Source organism: Sphaerodactylus townsendi, linkage group LG03 (assembly GCF_021028975.2).
Source record: "Sphaerodactylus townsendi isolate TG3544 linkage group LG03, MPM_Stown_v2.3, whole genome shotgun sequence".
Classification (NCBI taxonomy): domain Eukaryota; kingdom Metazoa; phylum Chordata; class Lepidosauria; order Squamata; family Sphaerodactylidae; genus Sphaerodactylus; species Sphaerodactylus townsendi.
In genome coordinates, this window is record NC_059427.1 from 8,813,152 (window position 1) to 8,838,854 (window position 25,703).

The following is a 25,703-nucleotide window of genomic DNA, read 5'->3' on the forward strand; positions in this document are numbered from 1 at the left end:
TTTCTTATATTCTTATCCCCAAATATGCATAAGATTAGGCTGTGAGACCGGTGCCATAAAAAACATGTTCAGGTCTCTAGGCTTCCTCCAACACACTCAGAATAGCATACATGATTGCCAAAGGCTTTCATGGTTGGAATCAATTTTCTGGGCTGTTTGGTAGTCTGGTAGTTTTTTACTCCTAACATTTCACCTGCATCTATGGCTGGCATCTTCAGAGGCATGTCAGTAAGATCACTGGTTCTGGAGGGTTTTCCAGGCTGCGTGGCTGTGGTCTGGTGGATTTTGTTCCTAACGTTTCGCATGCATCTGTGGCTGGCACCTTCAGAGGTGTATCACAGAGAAAAGTCTTCAGAGGTGTATCACAGAGAAGGGAAAGTTTAGTGTGGTATATTGTCCATGTCCCAGGGTGGGATACCAATCATTAACTGTTTGGGTGGAACTTGCTATACAAAGGTGTGCAAAATCCACCAGACCACAGCCACACAGCCCAGAAAACCCTCCAGAACCAGTTGTTCCACCGGGCTTTTGGGAAGGCTGGCTGCTGATTGGCCATCCCCCACTAACTTGTATAACATTTTACTTGGTGGACTCTGTTATGTATCCAGCCCCTCCCAGGGGAGTATGAGGTCTTTCTCTGAGTTGCCATCAGCCGTTTGGTTTTTAGTGTTATAATGTTATATTTTAAATGATGGATCTGATTTTAATATTTGTAATTTTTAATTGTACACTATAAATTGTACATTATAAATAAACAAACTATGGGATAATCCTGCCCCCAAGCCTAGAGGAACAGGCCGCGCTCTAGTTCTAGAGAAATCCATCTTCCTTTGGTAGCTCAGGGAGTAATGTGCAATAATCGCAAGATAATCCGATTTATTAAATGGGTAACAGTGATGTCTGCATATATTCCCAAACACAGATAAGTAACATAAGTTAACAAGGGAAGTTTATAACAGAGAATGAAAAGATGGATCCCCACAATTAAATGGTATTTAATGACCAGATCAGGACATGAAAATATAAGAATCCTTTCCAAGAACTGCTCACAATCATAGCCCAATATATTGATACTTCTCCAGGGCTTATTCTCAAAATATAGTAAATAGTCACATTTGTTTACACACCACGCAGCAATCATGATATTCCACTAAGAAAAGCTAAAAAAAATTAAGATTTGCATGGGACCTTAACTGAAAAATAGGTGTTTTCAGAAGGCCGGGAGAGAGAGTTTCTTGGAAGAAATTGCAGTAATTTATAAGCAGTCTGAAAGACAGCGAGACACCAGAAAGGGATGCGGTTTTCCACAGATTATATTTAACAAAGCACTATTGCTGCATGTGAAAGAAAGCTTGTCTACCGGGTTGCGTAGAATGGCCACGTTCCAGAGTCCTGCAAAGAACGGAAAGGAATGTTAGATTGGAGAATCTCATTAGGTTAATTGATTAGATTCCAAAGTCAAGGAACAACATTAAAAACCAGAGTAGGGGGAGGGGGTTGAGAATGATTGCAAGGAAAAGTTTTTTTAAAACTGCCTTTTATGAAGGTAATTCTTTTCACCAGTAAAGGCACCAGAGAGAAGATAAGACAAACTTTATCCATTCCACCTTCTATGTTCTTGCCATTTTCCCATTCTACAAGCAGGGGTAAAAATAAACCCAACATTATCAATTTAATACATTTGCCAATCATAACAAAATTACAGGGGGAGGAGAGAAATTACACCAGAGAGAAATTGATACAATTAAGGTTGAAGAATATGCAAAATACGGTGTTGAAGAAGACTGACAACCAAGTTTTCTTAATTTTATGCCCTTTCCCTCGCCACTTTTCAGGGTCACTTTGACACCCTGTTTGGACTCAGCATCCCACTTTTGAGTATATGTATATGTGAAATGTATGGCTGATTAAATAAATAAATAAATGCCATCTTAGAAGGGGAATTTCTCTAAGCACAAAGTGCTTTGATTATGTGTTCCTGCATTGCAGGGGGTTGGACTCGATGGCCCTTGGAGTCTTTTCCAACTCTATGATTCTATGAACCATTTTTCCCATATAGTTTAGTGAGGCATATATAGCTGTACAATTTTTGATGTGGAAAGGGCTGTTAAATCACAGCTGACTTATGGTGACCCACAGTGTTTTCAAGGAAAGAGCCATTGAGGTGGTTTGCCATTGCCTGCCTCCACGTGGGCTAAGAGAGTTCTGACAGAACTGTGACTGGCCAAAGGTCACCCAGCAGGTTTCATATGGAGGAGCAGGGAATCGAACCTGGTTCTCCAGATTAGAGTCCACAACTCTTATCCACTGTACAATGTTGACTCTCGTTTTACCTTCCCTATAACCATGTGAGGCAGACTAGGCTGAGAGTGACTGGCACAAAATGACACGCTGAGCTTTGCAACCAGAGGGGGAATTTATGAACCAGGGCTCCTAGGTGCGTAAGTTCCAAATCAGACATTTTAAAAAGCTGTGAGAGCCTGATCTTGATCGGGCCTCCAGTGTGGAGGGCTGAGAGTATCTCACACTCCCACCCCACACCTTATCAAATGCAAATGACTGTACCCCAGTGGCTGTTTCAGTATTTGAAAAGGTACTGAGGGAAACTAGAGCGCTGTGGTGCAGGCCTGCTGATCAGGAGTGTGTCTTCAAGGCATTTCAAAATCACTTTAAAATGGCAACAGTGTCCTTGAGGATGCCATCACATCTACTTTGGTCCTAAGTCTGTCACTCTAATCACAACACCATGCTAGATCTTGCCAGAATGCATCTTACTTACATTCAGCTTTTCTGATAATCTCAATTTACACCACGGTAGTCAGAATAAAAGTATTGCAATCCAAATTCATCTGAAACAAAAAAAAGAGTCAAATTAAAGAAGACTTCAAGTCATAGGTAAGAAAAATTGGGGCAGGTTGCTCAGGCCTGACTTACACCTGAGTTTGGGTGGGCTGAAAACAGCTTGCTGGGCAGTATTCCACATGGTTCAAAACAGATTGTCAGGGAGGGTGCTGGTGCTTAGGGGTACAGCTCCTGTTTCACATGCAAAAATAAATAATTTTTTTGCTGTTAAGTCCAAGCTAACTTACAACAACCCTGTGGGGTTTTCAAGGCAGGAGACAAATAGACATGGTTTGTCATTGCCTGCCTCTGCATAGTGACTCCTGGGCTTCCTCGCTGGTCTCCATCCAAACATTAACCAAGGCAGACTCTGCTTGGCTTCCAAGATTTGACAAGATGGGGCTAGCATTTCCATTTGAAGTGGATCTTGTGTAACAGAGACCCTCATGTGCCTGAGATCTCAGGGAGCCATTTTCAAGCAATATAGGCCACAGAGGTGGAAAGATAACAGTTTCAATTCTGTGTAAGTCTGTACAATACAAAGAGGAGCTATGCTTGAGTTCAAGAGGTCTGAATATTGAACAGGAAAATGAAAGCATTCCTGCTAGTTCTAGGCATGTCAATGTCCAAGTGGACAGTATCCAATACTACCAAAAAGTGTACCAGGTCATGGATCTCCTATGCACTGGACACCAGAGAGGTTGCAACATGGATGGAGCATGTAATGCATTTAGGCAACTCTGTACCCTGCACATGACCTGCAAGGGTTTTCTGCACACATGGTGGGATTATTAACAAGCCTAAGATTTCTGGGATCAAATGTGGTGCTCAACAAAGTATAGGTTAAGCATAAGCATCCGTAGGAGCCTGATCCTACACGTCTACTCATACTTCAAATCCCAATGATTTCAACTGGACTAGCTTTCAAGTAAGAATGCACATGTCTGCACCTAAATGCACATTATTACATTAACCAATATCAGTAACCAAATGGAAATGGCAAAAAAACCACATGGATCTAGCCTTCTGTGTTGCAGTCAATAGCCCTTGAAAGACAGAAATTCACAAACCATATTATCATTTCCTAGAGTAAAGCAAGATTGTTTACTTCTCTCTTACCACAGCAGTGTTTATTTCTTCCACGGAGAGTTCTTGAGGCACAGCCACAAAAGCTGAAACTGACAAAAAAAAAAGATTGATCTCAACAGAAGGAAGCCATTAAAGAGACTACTGCATCACTTGTCCACTGATTACTTATGGTCTGTGGGATGTTTGGGGCCCCCCATAAGACCGGAGAAAAGAAAACAATTTTAACCACACTCAGGATTTCATCATGAATGGCAGGTTTTTATCTGGTGAACTGAAGTTTGTTTTGGTTGAGTTTTCATTCTTTGATTAAAATTTGAGTCTGGTAGTACCTTAAAGTCCAATAAAATTCTCCAGGATATAAACTTTCATGAGAGTTAATGTTCACTTGGACAGATATAAATAGAGCTGAAGATCCATCAACCCTTATATCCAGGCCAGAAACCTCCAACTTTTGGATCAGGATATAAGGCTGATGAATTTCGGATCTCATTTGTATCTGAGAAAATGAACTTTGACTCATGAAAATTTACATCCTAGGAAGTTTTCTTGATCTTTAAGGCACTACAGGACTTGAATTTTCATTCTACTACTACAACCTAACATAGCCACCCACCTGAAATACTTGTCGACTGGATACTCTAAAGATACAAAGATAGTACAGTGCAGATAAAACGTGAATTAGTTTGTGACTGCTTCCACTTTGGAACAACTTTGGAATTTGCTCTTTCATTGGGGAAGGAAGTAGAGCAAAAGAAAGACGGTGTGGTAAGGTGGTTAAAAATCATAGGACTAGGATCTGGGAGACCCAGGTTTGTGAGTCCCTACTTATTCCAGGGAAGCTTGTGAGTGACCGTGGGCCAGTCAGATCCTCTCAGCCTAACCTGTCCCAATGAGTTGTTGTGAGGATAAAATGGAGGAAAGGAGAATGGTGTAAGTCACTTTGGGACCTCATTGGGGAGAAAAAATGAAACAAACCATAAATTTGGTTGGAGCAAGGTGGAAGGGTCAACTTCATACAATTCTCCCTCCTTCATGCCACACCACCCCTGCATCTGGATTTTTGTCAAAAGTGGTCCTATAAACCTCCAGCAAAGCCTTTTCAAGGGGTCCCTCAGAGCAATGTGGAAAGAGGAAAGATCTGCCATAAGCACATTTCCAAGATGCCACAGGGCACCATGTCTGGTTTGCATGCAGGTTCCAGATTCAACCTTTGGCATCTCCAATCATGTAAAAGATCTCCCCCTGAAAACTTTAATAGCCGTTGCCTATCAGAGAAGACAGTACTGACCATGACAGAACAATGGTCCAGTTCAGTATTCAACAGTTTCCGAAGAGAGAGGGCTTTTGCACAGGTGGTACATCACACAAGTGGATGCAACCTTTTACAAAATGTGGGAGCTCTGTCAGTCCACACCAGCCACGGGTAAGCTTTTGCAATATTCATGTGGGCTGTTAAAATCTACAAAGCCCTCTCCCCTCACAGGAAGCAGCCTTATACTGAAACAGACCCCTAGTCCATCAAAGTCAGTATTGTCCACTCAGACAGGCAAAAATGCCGCAGGGTGTCAGGGAGTGGTCTTCACATCAGCTATTACTCTCCTTTTAACGGGGATGCCAGGGAACCAGGAACCTTCTGCATGTGACGCTGAGACTCTTCCACTGAGCCACAGCCTCTACCCCTAATCTCCAGGGGCTCTGAAAAATAGCCAGTGTGACACAATGGTTAAAAGTGGCGGACCATAATCTGGTGAATTAGGTCTCATTCCCCACTCCTCCACACGAGTGGCGGACTTTTATCTAGTGAACTGGGTTTGTTTCCATGCTTCTACACATGAAACCTGCTAGGTGACTTTGGGCTTGCCACAGTTCTCTGAGAACTCTCTCGGTCCACCTACCTCAAGGTGTCTATTGTGGGGAGAGGGAGTGAGTTTGTAAGCTGCTTTGAGATTCCTTACAGGAGAGAAAGGAGGAGTATAAATCCTTCTTTTCTTCTTCTCTTTGCTACCAACACTTGGGAGGGGTTTAGCAACTCCAACCTTGATAACACCACTATTTATAATCATATCCTTGGACTATAAAAATAAAACCTACAGGTGTGATATCTAAACTAGGGTCACTACCTGCACCACTTCTTCCAATGTTAAACTCTTTCAGAGTCCTAAGATCCAGCTCATAAACCTTTGCCATACTTGAGGTCTAGACGACTCCGATTATCTTTAGATCAAGCTTTCAAATGAAAAAGGGAAACTAACAAGCTCTGTACATGAGGCAGCCCAATCATATGCATGGAATGGGTAAGAATAACAAAAAAATAATGAAAGAATAGCCCATTCATTGCAGGAGAATGTATGTGAGTTTCATATATGTTTTGTACTCCTTCAGGATCAGTTGTAACCACAAATGAACAATTAACCATTCATGTTACTGGGTCATCCCAAAGTGGATTCCACAATAATGATGAAGACCAGTGTGGGGTGAGGGGATCTCCCCTCAAGTTTTTAATTACATTTTCATGCATTCTCACCTGTGTGTGTGCTTTCATGTTCTGCAAGGTGGGAACGTCTGTGGAAGCTTTCTGAACATTTGGAGCATTCATAGGGCTTTTTTCCTGTGTGGGCGGCCTTGTGCGTAATAAGGGATTTTTTCCAGCTGAAACTTTTTCCACACTCTGAGCATTTATACGGTTTCTCACCTGTGTGAGTCCTCTTGTGCACAATAAGGGCTACTTTTTGATTAAAGCTTTTACCACACTCGAAGCACTCATAAGGTTTTTCGCCCGTATGAATGATCTCATGTCTAGCAAGGTGATCTTTCTTATGGAAGCATTTCCCGCACTCGGAGCATGCATAAGGTTTCTCTCCTGTGTGGATTCTCATGTGGTTAATCAGACCAACTTTCCAGTTGAACCCTTTCCCGCATACAGAACATTGGTACGGTTTCTCTCCTGTGTGGGTTCTCTTGTGTGTCATTAGGCGATCTTTTTTATAGAAGCTTTTCCCGCAATCAGAGCACTCATAAGGTTTTTCTCCAGTGTGTGTCCTCATGTGCGCAACATAGTTTGCTTTCACACTGTAGCTTTTTGAACATTCAGAACATTCATACGGTTTCTCTCCAGAGTGGGTTCTTTGGTGCGCAAGAAGGGATGATTTCGCATGGAAGTTTTTGTTGCACTCAGGGCATTCATATGGTTTCTCTCCAGTATGAATTCTCTGGTGTTGGATAAGGATCCACTTGCCACTGAATTGCTTCCCGCACTCAGAGCACACATATGGTTTCTCGCCTGTGTGGGTCCTCATGTGCACAGCGAGAGCAGATGTCCAGCTGAAACTTTTGCTACAAATCATACATTCATGAAGAGTCTGTTCTCCCGTGTGCTTTCGCTTGTGCATAATGAGGGAACGTTTCCAGTGAAAGCTCTGACCACACTCAGAGCATGTATGTGGTCTTTCCCCCGTATGGGTTTTTTCATGTCTCAAAAGGTAAGAAGAGCAAGAGAAGCCTTTCCCACACTGAGCACACTGATAGGGCCGCTCTCCGGTATGGATTCTCTTGTGTACATCAAGGTATGATTTCAAGATAAAGCGTTTGCCACAGTCTGAACATTCGTACGGTTTCTCTCCAGTGTGGGTTCTCCGGTGTGTAATGAGGCCTGAAATTTGTTTAAAACTTTTATCGCACTCAGAGCATTCATATGGCTTCTCTCCTGTATGGGTTCTCTTATGTGTAACAAGAGTTGCACCATGGTTGAACCCTTTGCCACAGATGGGACAGACATAAGGTTTCTCTCCAGTATGGATTCTCCGGTGTGTAATAAGGTAGTCTTTGCGGCCGAAACTTTTCCCACACTCAGGGCATTCATATGATTTGACAGCAGACCCTCTGGCATGAGTCTTCTTGTGTCTTCTAAATGACGCTGTGTAACTGAAGCATTTTCCACATTCAGAGCACTGGTATGGTTTTTCAGAAGTATGGCTTTGTTTGTGTATATTAAGTGTTCCTTTCTCACGGAAACTTTTCCCACAAACAGAACACATGTAGGGCTTCTCTTCTGAATGGGTTCGCATATGTACATTAAGAGCAGATTTCACAGTGAAATTCTTCCCACAGTCCGAGCACTTGTACGGCTTCTCTCCAGTGTGGATTCGTTTGTGGACAGCGAGGTGTGGCTTCCGATTGAAACTTTTTCCACAGTCTGAACACTGGTAGAGCTTCTCACCAGTGTGGATTCTCTCATGTAAAATAAGGGACCCTCTGCGGAAGAAACTTTTTCCGCACTCAGAGCATGCATATGGCCTCTCTCCTGTGTGGATTCTCTTGTGCTGAGCAACATATGCCTTCTCACGAAAGCTTTTTCCACAGTCTGAGCACTGGTATGGTTTCTCATCAGTATGGCTTCTTTCATGGCTTACAAGATCCGATTGGTAAGAAAAAGATTTGCCACACTGAGAGCAGATATGCTTCTCCCCAGTATGACTCCTCTCATGCATAACCAACTGTGATCTCTTATGGAAACTCTCTCCACAGTGGGCACATTTATACGGATTTTCTTTTGGTGTTTTCCCTTGCAAGGTTTGCTGGGAATTCTCCACTTTCTCCACATTTCCAGATATCTTTTCCATATTCATACTCTGGTCAAGTTTCCCTTTGGTTTTATCCAATGAGATTCCACTTTCTTGACAACTCTCATCTTTATTCCCGTGAACTTGGCCATCACCTGCCAGAAGGAGGAGAATGAAGACATACATCAGAGAATATCTGCTTCTAAATCAAAACGTCAAACTTCATGGGACATGGGGATCTGAAATCAGAACACCTGATGCACAATTTAGGGCAGCTTTGTTACAGATTGTAGATATAGGTCCGTGGTGGCGAACCTTTGGCACTCCAGATGTTATGGACTACAATTCCCATCAGCCCCATGCCAGCATGACCAATTGGCCATGCTGGCAGGGGCTGATGGGAATTGTAGTCCATAACATCTGGAGTGCCAAAGGTTCGCCACCACTGATATAGGTTGTAGATACAGCACAGGGAAGGTGTGAGTCAATTACCCCCCTCCCCCCACAGTTGTACTTCCTTTAAAATTTCTTGTTGGGAGTGATTTTACCTCCACATAGGACACAAAGACAGGCATAATACAGTTAGGTGAGGGGGATCATTTTTTAAAAAATCAGGCACACCATGAGTAGGGAGATGACCTGTGGAGGCTTAAAGCATGTTTGCCTTTTGAGGAATTCCTTGGCTCTTGTGAAATGCCTTCCTCTGGTGTTTGTTTGACCACCATTTTGGCTGCCCCGAAAACAGGAAGCCAAAAAACCAGCAGCCAAATTCTTGCAAAGTGGAGGAATCTCAGAGGAGTTCAGAAATTGGTCTGTGTGACTTGCCCCTCTCTTTTTGAAGAGGCCTTGGGGAACAAAGGAGGGTGGGTGGGTTGTCTCCTCAGGCTCTTGTGCAATGAAGTTGTGAACTGACGGAAGGAGAAACAGGAGGTGGCTTTGCCCCAAAATCTGCCACCCGCATAAACTTTCTCAGATGGCCTCGCCGTAGAGCCAGCCTGGAAGCAGGACAGGGTGGAGGGTTAAGCTAACCACAGGGCCATGGCCCTTACCTACACAAGGCCCTCCAAAGGACGCTTTCTAAGGCCATATGGCTCAATTGGGGGGGGGGGGGATCCAATCATGAACCCCTATGGTGGGAACAGTGTAGAAAACTGGATTGTAGCACTTTAAGCTATATGTAGGGAATGTTATATTAAATGATCTGCTATGGGTTTTTTTTAAAGAAGGAAGTAAGGAGAAATACTCCTGCAAGTAGAAAGCTAGGACATTAGAGAAAAAGAGGCTAACCCAGCTTTCTGCTTGCTATTGTGGCTTCCTATTTGCAGAAAGCTCTTAACATAGGCGAGCATCCTGAAACTGAGCTCACATGAAGTTGCCTGAATCAGAGCATCGCTCTATCAAGGTCAGTAACATCTTCCTCAAACTGGCAGTGGTTCTCAAGGGTTTTTGGCAGAGATCTTTCACATCTCCTTCTGCCAGCTCTTTCAAAGTCGAAATGCTGGGGATTGAACTTGGGACATTCTGCATGCCAAGCAGATGCTCCACAGCCCCTCCCACTGAGTCACATCCTGCAACCAAAAGTAATTGATTTCCTAAGGATTCTCCTACTTCATTCTGCTATTAGGGGAGATTGGTAATCCTGAACCAGTGGCAAAGGAGCTACCTTCTGATTTCCCATCATACTTCTGAGCTGGTTCATTTCTCTCCTGATTCTTTGTTCCGTCTTGATTCTCAGAATTCCCTTCTGACTCAACGCCCTTGTTTCCAGTCGACATTCCACATGGCTCCCCCTCGACGTCACTCTCCCACATGTCACCTGCTGTAAGAAGCCCCCCGGTGCCCGATGAGAACCAAGAAAACAACAAGAGCAACGAACCGAACACACTGTTTACGGAATGATGACAGATAAGGACTTGACCTGCCTATATTATGGGGAAAGTGTAGTGTAGTGGTTAGAGCATCGGTCCCCCTCAATTATCAGGTGACTTTAATTTAATTATTTGATTCTAACCCACTCTTTCCCGACCAAGGTTGTTCTCTTTCAGTCTAACTTTCAGCCTAACTTACCTCACAGAACTTTAGGTCTGCCAAGTGCCTAATTCTTATTGAGGCATTAAAAACACGTGTGTGTGTGCCGGGGGAGGGGGGGGAAGTACTAATGCAAGTGTGGGATCACATGACTGATCACTCCCTCCATACAATACAGTGCCCTGCACCCAGAAAACTAGCAAACCAGAGAAAATGCTAGGTTACAACCCTTCTCCCTCACCCCAGTATGCTAAATTTCCATTAGCAGGGATGTGAAAGGTTTCCCAGCAGAAAGACATCACAGAAAACACCAATGCCTTTTTACAATCCAGTCAAAGATACTTAGCAAAAAAAATCTGATGTCTACAGTTTTTTAATTCACACTCTTCACTCTTCTCTCTCACACCCACTTGCAGGGTACAAATCCAAACTCTTCTTCTTGGAAAAGATGGCTCAAACAGCAGTTGCACATCATGGTGTTTTGAACCCAGCACCGGCCCAACTAGCAGTTTAGCTGAGGAGAACTAGACGCATTAGCACACACCCCACCCCCAAGAATTGGCTCAAAAAGGTAGCACAGTCTGTGCTTCCATTTCTGGCTTCCGGTTCTACCAGTCACTTCATGGATCCATAAGGGCACGCGCACGCACACGCACACGCACACGCACACGCACACACAAGCCAACAGTACTGTAACAAACAGAATAAAAATGGATCCCCCTCTGGCTTCTTTCTTTCGTTTCACATAGAAAAGCCCAAAAGACAGTCACTCCTATCACTTCATGGCTAAAAATTACAACTGGAGGCTTTTTGCTTTTTAAGCCCTTCTCTGATGCAACAACAGCTCCCTTCCCTCTTCTGCAGATATCTATAAAGTGTACCCACTTTCAACAGTCACGGAGGAAGCGATCTCTTGAGACATTTCTTCTTCATACGCGGGGCCTTCCAGTTGAGCGTTCTCTGCCCTGGTCTCTCTCACGCTCCCGTCACCTGGAGGACAGAGAAAAAGGCAGATGCCTGAGGAGAGGTTCAGTCACTCTTCCAGAGAGGAACACCCAAAAGAAGAGTTGGTTTTTATATCCTACTTTTCTCTACCATAAGGAGTCTCAAAGCAGCTTACAATTGCCTTCTCTTTACCTGCCCACAACACGCACCCTGTGAAGTAGGTGGGACTGAGAGAGTTCAGAGAAAACTGTGATTAACCTAAGGTCACCCAACAGGCTTCATGTGGATTAGAGTCTGTTGCTCTTAACCACCACCCTGGCTCTCCAATGAAAGAGGGACCATACCTGGGCCTGCTGATACGAAGTCAAAAAGGCCAAGAATTCCTATCAGCACAGTGGGAAAGGAGTGCCATTTGGCCTCCATGTTCTTGTCAGAGGAAAGTGGGAAAGGAGTGCCATTGGGCCTCCATGTTCTTGTGAGAGGAAAGTAGAGGAAGGAGCATCTATGAAATACTGATAACATCAAAACAGTTTCCATCTTCATGATTTCTCAAGGGACTACCGCTTGTTAATTTTGTCACAAACTTAACTATGATACCTGACCCCCAGTTTGGGCCACAAAGGATTTTCACGGATATACAGAAAGAAGATTTCTTGCCATTTCTCTGGCCCTCGTCCCTGGTTTGGAAATCTGCAACAGATATACTACCCACAGGTGGTACATGTGTTAGCAAACACAAATGGTTAATACACCTATTCAGGGTGCTTGAAGTCAATACAGTAGTTATGTTAGTCTACTGTGACAAAAAAAGCAGAAGGCCAGTGGCATCTTAAATGGATACAGTAATTGAATACATTAAATAAATGCTGTTAGTGCATTGTTGAATGTTTTCAAAGTCAGAATCAACTGGCTATTGGGGGTTTCTGGGCCATGCTTTTGTGAGCAAAATGTTAGGAGAAAAACTACCGTATCATGGCCACATGGCCTGGAAAATCCACAACAGCCCAATGCTCTAAGTCTAAGTTGGACTTCTTTTTTGTTTTGCTTAAAGTCAGCCATGCAGCTTTGTTAGGGATGTTCACACACTGATTCAGGCCGTGAAAAGCCAACCCGGATGCTTTGTACACGAAGGGAATCCCTTTTATTTGCTGTGATCGTTCAGACCCAATTTTCAGGCAGGAGCCAAGACATTTCCTTGCATTAAGACTACAGAATTGCACAATCAGCCTGCAAAATGTCAAGGTACTGCAAAGGAGAGACTGAAGGAATGTGTTCTAGGGACTTTATCATGTCCTGTAGCGGAGGTACAAAGGATTCTTACCCAGCAAGCTGCCACTTGCAGCCTCCTCCTTTGTGGTACCCTTGAACTGAAGCTTATGCCAGACGGCCGATGGAGACTTCTCTGCTATGGCTGCCCTCTTAGCCTGTGGTCTCCACTCCTGAAACAACAAAGAGGGTGAAGGAAACCGGAGGACAGGCAAAGTCGACGAGGGGGCCAGATTCCACTTCCCCAACCTGTGACTCTTCTGGCAGACTGGCTGCAGTCAATAGGGCAAAGTGAACTAGACGTCTCAGGAAAGGTTGAGCAAGAAGTGCTTTAGGACACAAGAAGGGCCACGCTGGATCAGACCACAGGCCCCGCAAGTCCAGCATTCTGCTCACATGGTGGCCAACCAGCCATCTTTAGGAAGATGACTGCACCCACATCATCTGTCATATGCTTCCTATCACCCTGGAACAGGGGGGAACTGATCTTCACGACTGCTAGCTGCTGTTAGCCCCGTCTTCCATGAATTTCTCCACCCTCCTTTTAAAGCCTTCCAAGTCGCGCGAAAAAGTTCTTTCTTGCGTCTATCCTCAATCTTCCACGCTTCAGTTTCAGTGGATGTCCCTGGGTTCTAGTATCAGCTGAGTGTTCTCCTATTCCTGCTCTCTACACACGATACAAAAAATTTCTAGACCTCTTTCATATCTCCCATGACTTGCCTTTTTTCCTAAATTAAACCAACAGTGACTTCGCGACTCTACTCCAAGGGAAAATGAACTGACGGAGGCACCTGCAGATGGCACAGGTCACCTCGTCCAATCAACCTCTGCTGGAAGCAGTTCGTCCTGCAAGACGACCCACTAAAGCCCCAGGACAATCATACTCCAGGCAGAGATGCAGCAGAATTACTTGTCTTCTCAGGAGGTGGCTGCCTGATGCAGTCCTGCAAGAGTCCCTGCCCTGGTCTTGCTTCCACGTGCTGAAGGATCGTGCAGAAAAACAGGGGTAGTTAGGCTTCTTTGAGGGCAGCTAATTCTTCCCCCGGTAACATCTAAACTTCTTTGAAGAAGCACCAATTCACTAATAAAGTCCGCTTCTGCCGGCATCGGAACAGAACCTTTGCAGGAGGGACCCCTAAGCCCAAAACTCCCTTCCCCTCCAAAGACTGGCTGGCGTAACTCCTTCTGGAAAAGGAAAGGAATGAAGACAAACTATTTTGATGTATTTCGTCCCATTCAATTTCACCTGACAATTCTGAAACTTGGACGCTATTTATACCAATTGCTTCATTTACGTTTTGTAAACATGCATTTTTTTAAAAAAATTAATAGCTGTTCTACACTGATGTTTTTAATTCCTGCCTTACTGTTCTTATGAGCCATTATGGCTGAGAAACAAATATTTTAAATAAGCAAACAAGCGGCCTCTCAGGAAGTATATTGTCGAAGGATTTCATGGCCGGAATCAACCAGCTGTCGTGGGTTTTCTGGTACCTGTGGCCGTGGTCTGGTGGTTTTAGCTCTTAAGGTTTCACCCACATCTGTGGCTAGCATTTTCAGAGGCATGTCACGATAAGAGATGTTTCTCTATGTGCCACAGAGAAACAGATCTTACAGTGACATGCCTCTGAAGACGGCAGCCACAGATGCGGTTGAAACATTAGGAGTTAAAGCCACCAGACCACGGCCACACGGCCTAGAAAACCCACAACAGCCATTCTCGGAAAATGCTGCCGGAAGGACCGATGATCTTTGCGCATGTGCCCAGTGCTTTGAAACACCAGGACAAAAAGGTTCTCACCTCACCACGTCGTTGCTTCTGCAGGAACTCCTCCGCCAGCACCACCGCCTGGTCACAGTTAGGAGGATCTTCCCCCTGGACATAGCTTTGCATCTCTGGAGGCAGGATGCTCAGGAACTGCTCCAGGATCACTAGGTCCAACATCTGCAGCTTGGTGTGCTTTCCGGGCTTCAGCCACCGGTGGCAAAGCTCCCAGAGGCGACTGCAGAGCTCAAAGGGCCCGTCAATTTCCTGGTAGCGGAGCTGCCGGAAGCACTGGCACTCGGCGCTGGAGCTCGCCAGGGGCCCATCTGGGAAGCTTGACTTTGTCCTTTCCCTGCACTCCCTCTTAGGCCGAGCCTGGAGGAGGCGGGGGCCCTTGCCTATTTCACGGTCTTCGGGGCCTTGCTCCCGTATAGGTGCCAAGTGATGATCCAGGGCTGAAGGGACAGAGACACAAATGCCAAGACAGAGACACAAACTCTTTGGAGTGCATTGTGGATAGCGGTACCGCTACGTTGCACTCAGAGTCGCCCGTGCTTGACAAAGCTCCAAGGTTGCTGAACCTTTGACACTGCAGCTCCACTTAGCTATGATGCTGCTGCTTCTTTACCCCAGCTGCCACCTCTCTCTGCATTAAGTCAACCTTCTGGGATGGTCCTGCTGAATTGGAATAGACATACGCACACTCTCCCCAATAGCTCCCCCCTAGCCAGATGGCTGCTCCTTCTCTTTTGCTTCCTTACAATCAGAGGGGTGGAGTCAAATATCCTCCACATAGCCTTCCTCCAACTGCAGTGGCTCTTCCACCAATGCAAGAGTGATCTGATTTACAGGAAGGTTTCAAATCTGAGCTTAAAGCATGTAACTCCAACATGGTGCCCACGGGTGTCATGAGACACATTAATCCCTTTTCTGACATTCAAGTATTTTTAGAAAGCAAGAGGATCAGGCGGGCCGGCAAGGCTTCTGAATAACCATTGTAGATTTGATTAGTTGTGCAGTTTTTCTAAAATGCTTCAGCAGCAGCTGCAAAATAATCTTCACTGTGTGACTAACGGTAAGTTGCAGCAGCCATTTTGTGGCAGGCTACGCCTCCTCGAGCAGCCATTTTATGGCTGTACCCACCATACTGAGTCAGAATTCCAAAAGTGTCTGTAGGCTCAGAAAGGTTGGGGACCCTAGCCTCAAAGAAAAGGTGGGGGTATACATAATTTAATAAGTAAAAAATAAACTTGGTTCACTGAAGCAATAGGATAGGGGCAGGGGCCAACCCAATCCAGGGAGACTGGTTTTGGTGGGCCGTGGGGGTCTGATCCTGATTCTGTTTCATCTCTGAAGAGATTCCAAGTTATATGCCCTGGTGAATTAAAACACTGGGGATCGTTCTGTGTCTTCTCAATTTAAAAGCTGTTTTCTAAGGTGCCCACCATCAAGGAAAAATAAGCCCTGTTCTTTACAGTAGGGAACTTCATTTCACATATCAAGTTGGCCCTTTCAAGGAGCCCGCAGCCAGTATCATTGAAGACTTCTGTTTAAACTTTACTGTGTTCATTTACCTGGACTTGCTGGAAGGGAATAGGAATGTTCCAGACCAACGACATCACTTCCAGGGGACGGCACTTCTAAACTGCCAGTCTTGGGCTTCAATGGTTCGGGATCAGGGGGCTTTCGGCGGAGCAGCTGCCTTCTCTTTTTCGGGCCCTGCCAAGCAAATGTACTTTAAGTGACAATAGGTCATCCGTGATGTTAAAGTGCACATTAAACAAATTCCCTGTGATCAGCATGTTATGCTTAACATAGGTCGCTCTACCAACTACAGTTAGTTTGGGTATGAAAACCATTGTTTGAAGTTGGTTTGGTTAGGTAGGATCTGCATGACCTTTGTTTGAATCCCTATCCTGCCACAGAAGCTTGATGGATCACCTTGAGTCAGTCACATCCGCTCAGTTTAACCTATTTTTTTAGGGTAGTTTATCTAGGGAGTACAGTCCTTTAAATGGTTAAATCTACATGTTAACAATTCCTAGAGAGGCCAGTGTGGATGGGTGCTGAATAATACAGCCCTTTCCTTTTTCTGACAGAGAAAGGAAATCATGAGGAAATCATGAGGGCAGGAGATTGATGTAAGTTGCTTTCTCTCTATTGGGGAGAAAGACAGAGTGTAAATGAAGTAAATAAAAGTATTAAACACAGTTAACTATGGTTTCCTGTGTTGTTCCCAGCGTGGTCTTTATTGCAGTGCATGCTGGGAAACCAAATGGTTTCCTGAAGGGGTGGCAGGGGAAACTGTTAATTGGGGCAAACCAGGACTTATCATTTGCCACCCCCGTGGTACAGAGTGATAGGCTGCTGTACGGCAATCAAAGCTCTGCTCACAACCTGAGTTTGATCCCAACGAGAGTTGGTTTCAGGTAGCTGGCTCAAGGTTGACTCAAGTCTTCCATCCTTTTGAGGTTGGTAAAATGAGTACTGGGGGTGAACTGGGGAAGGCAGTGGCAAACCATCCCGAAAACAGTCTGCCTGATAAACATGGCAGTGTGATGTCATTCCATGGGTCAGTAATGACCCGGTACTTGCACAGGGGACTACCATTACTTTCATGCAAGCCAAATCCTGATGTCACAAATCAGCCACCACTATAACAAAATATGGTTCTTGGCATTATGGAGAACTGAACCCATTGCTAACTGGGTTCAGTATGAGCTGGCAATATCTCCCAAGTAATTTAGATACTGATGTGCTAACTCAACAATACTTGTAACAACAACATCTAACATTTTTATACTGCTTTCAGTGTCGAAAGAGCTTCCTGGTTCATTGTGCAAGATTCGCCAAGATCAGAACGACCCAATCCATCATTACTCCACTTCTATACAATCATTTAACCGACGCCTTTAGGATTCCCTTAATCTTAGATAATCTTGACCCTTATCTTTGCGAAAGCGTAGCAAAATATCTCGTAAAGATTATAGATGTAACCCTAGATGGGTACTAAGCAATATATTGCTAGCATTGTAATGACAATAATGTTGGTTTCACTAACCATTTGCTACTGATATATAGTGCCTACCTCTGCCAGTATCTTATAGGTTTACAATCATCCAAAGTCAAGCAACCTGTGGGTGACTTATGGAAAATGTCGTAGTTCTACTATTGGTTGCCAGTTGGTATAATAATTTATTTGTTTATTGTTTAGATTTTTATACGGCCAGACCAACTATCCATCCATTTCCTTGTCCCCTTTCCTTTACCTTTTACCTGATGTCACCGCAAGAATTCCTGTGTTTTATAGTAAAACTTTTAATATCGTATGTTATTATGATATCTAGGCTCTGTCGATAAGTCTTCTGTTTGGTCTGCAAAGTAGTATATAGGAATGGCACCTTTGATGAGTCCGTTTGGACTATACTATTGATAAGAGTCTGAACTGCAAACGTTACACATGGGACTATCACTATGTGTATATGTTTGATGTATTTATGTTTTTTTATGGACAATTATTGTAATATGGAATGCCAATAAGGGCCTAAATTATTAAAAATACTTGTAACACCAACATCTAACATTTTTATACTGCTTTCAGTGTCGAAAGAGCTTCCTGTATAATCTCTCAGAGATCTTTTAGACAGCACCGGAATGCAGTCCAGTATTATTACCCTCCATGTTACAAATGGGGAATTTGAGGCTCAGCCAAGCCCCTGCTTGGTACGCAGAAGCTCCCATGTTGAATCTCTTGCCTCTCCAATTAAAACGATCAGGTAGTAGCTGATGGGAAAGACTTCTGCCTGAGACCCTGGACAGCAGCTGCCAGTCTGAGCGGACAATGCTGAGCTTGAAAGACTCAGCATGAAGCAAGTTCGTGGATGTGAATCCTTCCCTGACTGAAAAGTAACCTGCTTCTATTCCATTATTACCTTCCCCAGGAAATTTCGATTAAAATGCTGGGCAGAGAACATGCACAAGGCTGATCTTCACAGACCCAGAGGCTGATGGATTATGAAGCAACTTCATGCGCTCGTGCGAGGCTGAGAGAAATTGAGTAAGGACATCAAGCAAGTCTGTGGCAAACATGAGAAGTGAACCAGTGGTCTCCAGATCACAACTCTTAAACTCGGCATTTTAAAAATTTAGATTCCCCCTCTGGTGGCCAGGAATAAAGGATAGTGAAATAGCTTTCTTACGGCAAGAGAGGAATAAAAATTCGTGGTATAGTGGTTAGGAGTGGTGGACTCTAATCTGGAGAACTGTGTTCGATTCCTCACTCCTCCACACGAGCAGTGGACTTTAATCTGGTGAACCAGGTTTCCCCATTCCTCCACATGAAGCCTGTTGGGTGACCCTGAGCTACCCATAGTTCTCTACGAACTCTCTCAGCCCCACCTACTTAACAAGGTGTGAGAAGAGAAAGAGAAGGTGATGGTGAGCCACTTTGAGACTCTGTAACAGTTGAGAAAAGTGGGTTATAAAAATCAACTCTTCTTCTAGTAGGAAAAAAATCTTCACTGTGATCAAAGGTTAAGCTATGGCAGCCATTTTATAGCTGCACCCACCATTCTGTGTGAGAATGTCAAAGGCGCCCAGAGGCTCAAGATGGTTGGGGACCGCTGCATTTAACTCCTGTGGTTAACAAGCAGTGCTCATTCCTCCCACCATCCACCATGTTTGAACATTTATTGACAAAACATTTTAATACCAATTGTGCCTGCTTTCCCCCCTTTCCCAATCAGGACTGAAAGTCACTGAAGGGTGAATCAAAAGAACTGGCCCTTCTGTTGGAGCCAATCACCATGATCTATATCTTGCCCCCACAGTATCTTTTTGAGGTAAAAAATTCACAGATCCTCAAAATCTCAAGTTGGACATCCCCAAGGAACGATCGATGGAGACATTTACCCTCTTCAGCCGCTCAGGGATGTTGAACACTGTGGGAACGGACTCGGGCTTCAGGTACCGCCGCCCGGAAGCCACATTCTCAAGGAAGTCGTCCTCCTGGAAGTGCTCTGAGCAGATGACGTGGTGGCGCGTGGGGCAAAAGTTCTTCCGCCGAATGTTCCAGACCCACTTCTTTACTAGGTCTTTCCTCCCAAGAGGAAACCTGCAGTCATTCAACAACAGACGGAGAGGAGTCATCTTGCACTTGCACAAAAATGGGCAAGGTGTTGAGTACAAATAGGTTGGCAGGCCCAGTTCTCTGTTTCTACCCCACCTTTGCTCTCCTGTGGTTCCTCCCCTCCATTTTATCCTCACCAGGTAGGTTGGGGTTGGACAGACTGACTGCCCCACTATCACCCAGTAAAATTAACAGCCAGGTGGGGATTTGAAAGTCACTGTCCCAAGCCTCACAGGTTTTGACAAGGGAGGAATTCTGGCAATAGAACCAACAGTGATGTCTAACAGCATACCTAGCCATGAAATTCCTAAGATCTGGTTCTCACAAACAGTAGACAGGCCTTGGTCTGACCTGTACCTCTCCAGTCTATAGGTAGAGCCTCACATGAGTGAATGTTCCTTTGTATCAAAAACACTTCAATCAATCTTTACTTGTTACAATCACAGATCAGCCAAAATTGAGAGAGACATCAGTGCTTCTACATACAATAACGTTTCAGAGCCACATAACAGGCTGTTTCAATAGTGCAGACTGTTAACAGACCAACCCATGGTGGGTTGGGGGAAACCCTGATTTTAAGACAGCAGTGTCTCTACCCATCCTGCCAACTCTTGGGGTGCCTACCAGTGCAGTGGCAAAATGGGGAGCCCATTCTCTGCATTGGTTAGTGTACCCACAAGGACAAAGTAAAACCCTGTCTGGATTTGCCCTCACCCATATCTGCCTTGCAAACAGCCACCGCACCTTCCTAAAACGATAAAGAAAATACTATGCATCCATTTAGAAGCCATCGGTTCCCATTTCCAGCCCTGGACTATCCACCCTGAGAAGACACTTGCTAATGTATTTGTCCCAAGTGTTCCTGTCAGTGTTGTATTAACCCAATACTTCTTTCACTGAGTAATCTCTCTCTAATGACCAGCTGATTTACACTGTCATTGTTATAGAAACTGTAATTTCATCAGTTTCATCCCATCTTCAGGCATCAAGCTAATAACTCACCCATTAGATCAATGACTCAAACCATTAGGGCTGATGTTTCTTTCTTGCCTTCCCCTTTAAGAAGCTCCCCTCTCCCAGTAGCTAGCATTCAAGATCTCTGGACACCTCTCTGCCTGTTGATATTGTCTCCCACAATGTGTTGTTCTTTCTTCTACCAGAGCTAAGCGCAGGCCATTCACCTCTGTTCATTGGGCCTTTCCACTCCAAGATCAGGTGACTATATCCCTTATTCCCCAATTCCCTTAATCTATTCCAAATCTATTCATTCAACACTGTGTATATCCTAGGACTCTGTGTGTGTTCTGCTGCTTTGATCATTGTATCCTTCTGTACCCCAATTATCCCTAAATAAATTTGTTAAACTTTATTTTGTTTTCCTGAGGATTTTCTTGCAATAGCTGACTTCCATATACATAGGCAACAAAGACCCAAGCTTACCTGGCCTTTTGCTAAGCCAAGAGTCTCCTCTCACTAATTCCCCACTTTAAGAAGAGAGATTCCCACCATTTTGGGTAACAAAACACAATTAATAACAGGGCACAAATGTGCAAGCAAACTAATCAGAAAGGCCTGCGTGCCAGTGAAAAGACTAACCAGAGAACCTTTCTCCCTGATATGCTAACTTTCTATGTGAAAGGGATTTTATTTTTTGCCTTTGAATCAATTCCATTTGAGCCAAAGAGCTTCATCAAGCCTGCAGGCCCAGAAAGAAGACAGCCATGGACAGAATTTAAAAACTCACCTGTGGAACGAGATGTTATTGCCAAGCGAAAATTTGTTGTTGCAGTTGATGGCACAACAAGACTTCACCATGGCGCCAAATGCATGGATCCCATCCAAGAACTGGGAAGGAGACAGGCAAAGAGCTGTTAAGCAGGGAGAAAGTAATAAAGTAGCATTCACTCTTTGGGAGGGCATGATACGCACAGCCCTTATCTTGGTAAATCAAGGATATCTCTGCTGCTTTATGCAGATGATGCCATTTTGTTATCACGTACCCTATGGGGTTAAAGAGACTATTAGCCAGGTGTGCTGAATACTGTAATAACAACAACCTTAAAATTAATTATCCCAAATAAAAAACCATGGTTTTTGCAAGCTTGAGGTGCCCTTCTAACTGGACGATGAATGGGGAAGCACTTGAGCAGGTTAAGATCTTTAAATACCTGGGCTTAAATTTCCATTATAGAGCAAGAGGATCCTCACACAGGAACAGAATAGTTGCCACCAGCAAAAATACAACCAACGGTATCTTGCGTTTCTTTTACAGAAAGGGTCACCAATTTCTTCCTGCAGTCCTTAAAGCATTTAATGCAAAAGTCTGCCCGCAACTTTTATATGGTGTTTCTTTATGGATTCAATCCTGGAACAGAAATATCGAGCTGATCCAATATACCTTTTTGTATAAAATATTTGGAGTGACACGCTCTGTTCTCTATGTTATCTTGTGCCTAGAAGCTGGACAACATCTTCTGGAGACCAGGGCTTGGTATATAATGTTCAAGCACTGGATCCAGCTTTGCTTTAGGCATGAGGACATGAGCATTATTGCCCAGGCCTCTCTGCATGCTACTGAATGGTGGGCCCACATAGAAGTGAAGCTACATGCCTTGGGTCTGCCTCCCGATGTTACAGCCATGCTCCCTCCCATCGAGATGATCTCCACTATAAAATCTAGACTTTTTGAATTAGAACATCCGGAATTGATGGCTCATGCAAAAAAGTTCTGCTCTCCTCTCTCCCTTGCCATCCCGTTCGGTCGCCTAGGCATGGCCAGATATTGGTTCACTCTCTTTGATCCGGAGCACTGACGTACCATCACTTTGACCAGATGCAATGTGCTTCCTTCCGCTTTGAGGGATTACACCCCATAGTGAACGTTTCTGAATCTGTATGCTGAAAACTGCAGAAACTGTACACCATGTTCTGTATTATTGCCCCCTTCATAACCGGGCCAGAACAAAGTTCCTCTCAACCTTATTGATGGGCTAATGTAACCCCCGTGCTCAGAATGGGTTGACCCAGAAAGGGGTGGAGACTCAAAGCAACAGAAGGCTGCAGAGGTCTTTGGAGGAGACAAGGCTACCAGACTCGGACCTTGATTTCTATAAGCCCTTAACACCTTGTTAAGGTAACTGCAATGTTGTTGGGAACTACTGGGAAGGTAGCTGTTTGTTTTTGCTATGTTGTAAATGTTTGAGTTTATTGTTTCAGGGTTTTTTGTGGTTGTAATGGGTGAGAGTTCTCCTGGAAACCTTCACCATGTTGAATCCTGTTCATCAAGCCCTTGGAGTCTTCAGGAGCCAACCCACTTGCAAAGAAGAATTGGACTTGGCAGTATCAGTAGACTGTAAATATAAGGACTTGAAAATGCAACCTGAACAGGACCTTGAAGTGTGATGTTAAATGTTGATGTTATATGTTAAGAAAGTAAACCATTTTGTTTTTAAAATTTGTTGTTGCAAACTCATTCCAAGTTCTGCCCCACAGAACCCACAGATAGAGGTTACACTTAGAGTGTTGGACAGACCAGCAGAAGACAGTTTATCTGTTAAACAACAAATCCAGCAATGCCTTAAAGCAAACGGCCAGGTTTTTACACATGGTCATAAACAAACGATCTTAATTTTGCTTTCTATTTTGTCTTTTAATCTTTTTGTCTTTTATTTTGAATCTTTGTACTATGCTATTAAAGGTTATCTGTATCTGTACAGTCTCAGGGCGGGTTATAATTTAAAAATATATGGAGAAAGGCAAGCAATCATCCAAGCAACAACACAGAACGAACCAGACTTGCCCAACTTGACGTTTGCCAACAAACCACGGAAAGTAAGGCTGCTTGGCCTGCTCCTGAGTGTCGATCTGCCTTACACCAGGAGGAGTGGGGGAAGCTTTTTCCTGGCAGGCAGCACAAGATGCTCGCCTCTCCCCGAGGTCAAAGAGCACAGGAGCACGACGGGTTTGGAAAGTTGGCAACTGCCCATGCACAGTCACCTGTCGGGGCCGTTCGGGGTCGCAGCTCAGGATCTTCACCGAGATAGCAAATCAATCCCCAGATTCTTCCCCGCCCCACCTCCTGCCCCGCAGGAATCTCACCTCTCCTTCCTTCCCCGCCAAAACTGCTCACCTTGCACACCCCTCGCGGGCTTCTCGCTCCACGCAACAGCCGACGATCGGCTCTTCCGAGGCAACACGACTTCCCTCTTTGCCCGGAAAGAACGGAACGGGAAGTAACGTCCGCGGTGGAGCGCCTGTCCAAAATGTCCTGCCTCTCTAGGAAAGTTGGACTCGCTGGTAATGTTGACTCTCGCAGGGGCTCCCCTCTCCCCGCAAAAAAGCGGCGCCCAAATAACCGGGGATGCCCCTGCAAGGAAGCACAGACCAAGTGCGCTTGCGCAGCAGATTGCGATGGCCTGGGGAGGGGAGGGGAGGGGGGGGGGTTATGGAGGAAAAAGAATATAGAGTAATTTTACAGTTTAAGACGTTATGCGGTGGGAGGAGGGATCACCCGGGAAGAAAATCTGCATTTCTTGGCGGTAGCATCACAGGACGGTTCGCAGGACATTGCTTCATAGGGTCGCCAGGAGTCATTAAGAGCACGCACAGAGCAGCGCACGCTTTGGGGCGGCGTAAAGTCATGGATTCAATAGAATGGCCTTACATTTGTGTCAAGGTCAGGCTATTAATTTAAATGAATCGGAAGACAACATAATTTTTTTTAAAAAAAACTTTTTTTGCAGAGCTTGAGTGGAGGCTTCCGGGTTTATTATTATTATTTTTCTGTACAGGAGCTACAAAGCTTGCGAGTAAGTAAACCCAATTGAACTGAGGGGGAGATTATTTCTGTGTAAACACAGGTCAAATCCACCAATCCAAAAGTGTACACACACACACACACTCACACTTTACAACTTCCCCATCCTAGAGGAGGGAAAAAGACCAAGTGCTGCACATCTCACACTTCAGGATTCTTTTGGAGAGGAGATGGACGCCATGTGTGGGCAGCAGCATCAGTGCAAACTTGAGAGAGCCACTTTGCTTTTCCTACCCACTCAAAATCTACATGGTGCCTTTTCTTGTTTCTTTGCATTGCCCCCTCCCATTCCTGCATGTTCAGTTGGGAGATCAATATGGAGTTTGTGACCTCCTTCCCTCAGTTTGTCCTATTGTGGTTAGTATACAGTTTACTCCCAGGGAAATGTGCTTTGGAACTGCAACTTTATCCTACATGTCCACAAGGAACAAAGAGAATTGTTGGCCTGTGAAAGCAACCACGAAGTAAATACCTTCCACTATAAATAACTAAGAAAAAACTTATACACTCACACACAGAACAGGGATGAGCACAAGCAAAATACGATCAAGTTGCAGTCGACTCATGGCAACATCAGCAAGGGGCTTCCAAGGCAAATGAGAAGCAGAGGTATTTTGCCATTGCCTTCCTCTACAGGGTCTTCTTTGATCCTGCTTAGCTTCTGAGATCCTGTAAGTCTCACTCCTAGGACCCTTCCACGCATGCAGAATAATGCGCTTTCAATCCACTTTCACAATTGTTTGCAAGTGGATTTTGCTATTGCACACAGTAAAATCCAGCTGCAAAGTGCACTGAAAGTAGATTGAAAGTGCATTATTCTGCATGTGCGGAAGGGGCCCTACTAAAAAACTGCTAGAAAGTTAACGGGTTAAAACAATGAAGAACTGAAGGATGGGAGATAGCAAACTTGAAAGAGAAGGCAAAACCAGTATAAACAAGAGCAAGCAGCTCATAACAGGTGAAGATAAAAAGTGGAGGCCAAGGAAAAAGCGCATCTTCTGAAAAATAAATAAAAATAAATAAACTGTACCCCACTGAATATTATGAGATAGCACCTAACTGACAGACATACGTAGAATAAAGAGATGATTTGGGGGTCGAATGACCCTTTCACAGACTGCATCAGTGTTCTCCATCTGTAAAATGGATAAATAAATGTTAGGGTTGGGGGTCACCACAACATGAGGAAATGTAAGTTTGCTGTAACAGTTTTCAGGATAAAACTTTATGCCTGTGTTTGTACTTGGACTTCTGTTTTTTAAAATA

The 25,703-nt window shown here is 44.4% G+C and overlaps 1 protein-coding gene across 4 annotated transcripts; it reads right to left on the bottom strand.

The window, feature by feature from the left end:
• Positions 1–859: 859 nt before the first annotated feature.
• Positions 860–23,928, bottom strand: LOC125428533 (zinc finger protein 585A-like). 4 transcript variants are annotated; one of them, XM_048488763.1, is made up of 12 exons: positions 23,751–23,928; positions 21,366–21,466; positions 19,405–19,606; positions 16,068–16,212; positions 14,530–14,948; positions 12,784–12,901; positions 11,403–11,507; positions 10,153–10,305; positions 6,455–8,644; positions 3,961–4,019; positions 2,780–2,849; positions 860–1,392 (listed from the first exon to the last, which is right to left on the bottom strand). In XM_048488763.1, the coding sequence occupies exons 2-11, from the start codon at positions 21,434–21,436 to the stop codon at positions 2,805–2,807; spliced, it is 3,507 nt and encodes a 1,168-aa protein (XP_048344720.1). In that variant the 5' UTR covers positions 21,437–21,466; positions 23,751–23,928; the 3' UTR covers positions 860–1,392; positions 2,780–2,804. The 4 variants fall into 4 exon arrangements, with proteins under 4 accessions (XP_048344720.1, XP_048344718.1, XP_048344719.1 ...); XM_048488761.1 differs by having other exon boundaries at positions 10,153–10,308; XM_048488762.1 differs by having other exon boundaries at positions 10,153–10,308; positions 23,720–23,843.
• Between the last annotated feature and the right edge of the window lie 1,775 nt (positions 23,929–25,703).

What these genes read in the sequence shown, in the direction of transcription:
- LOC125428533 (XM_048488761.1), bottom strand. Translation starts at nt 21,436, where the DNA reads ATGGTGAAGTCTTGTTGTGCCATCAACTGCAACAACAAATTTTCGCTT. An exon ending in TCCCTGAGCGGCTGAAGAGG is followed by an intron (nt 16,213 to 19,404) that starts GTAAATGTCTCC and finishes TTTGCTTGGCAG; the next exon opens with GGCCCGAAAAAGAGAAGGCA. An exon ending in TGCAAGTGGCAGCTTGCTGG is followed by an intron (nt 11,508 to 12,783) that starts GTAAGAATCCTT and finishes TCTGTCCTCCAG; the next exon opens with GTGACGGGAGCGTGAGAGAG.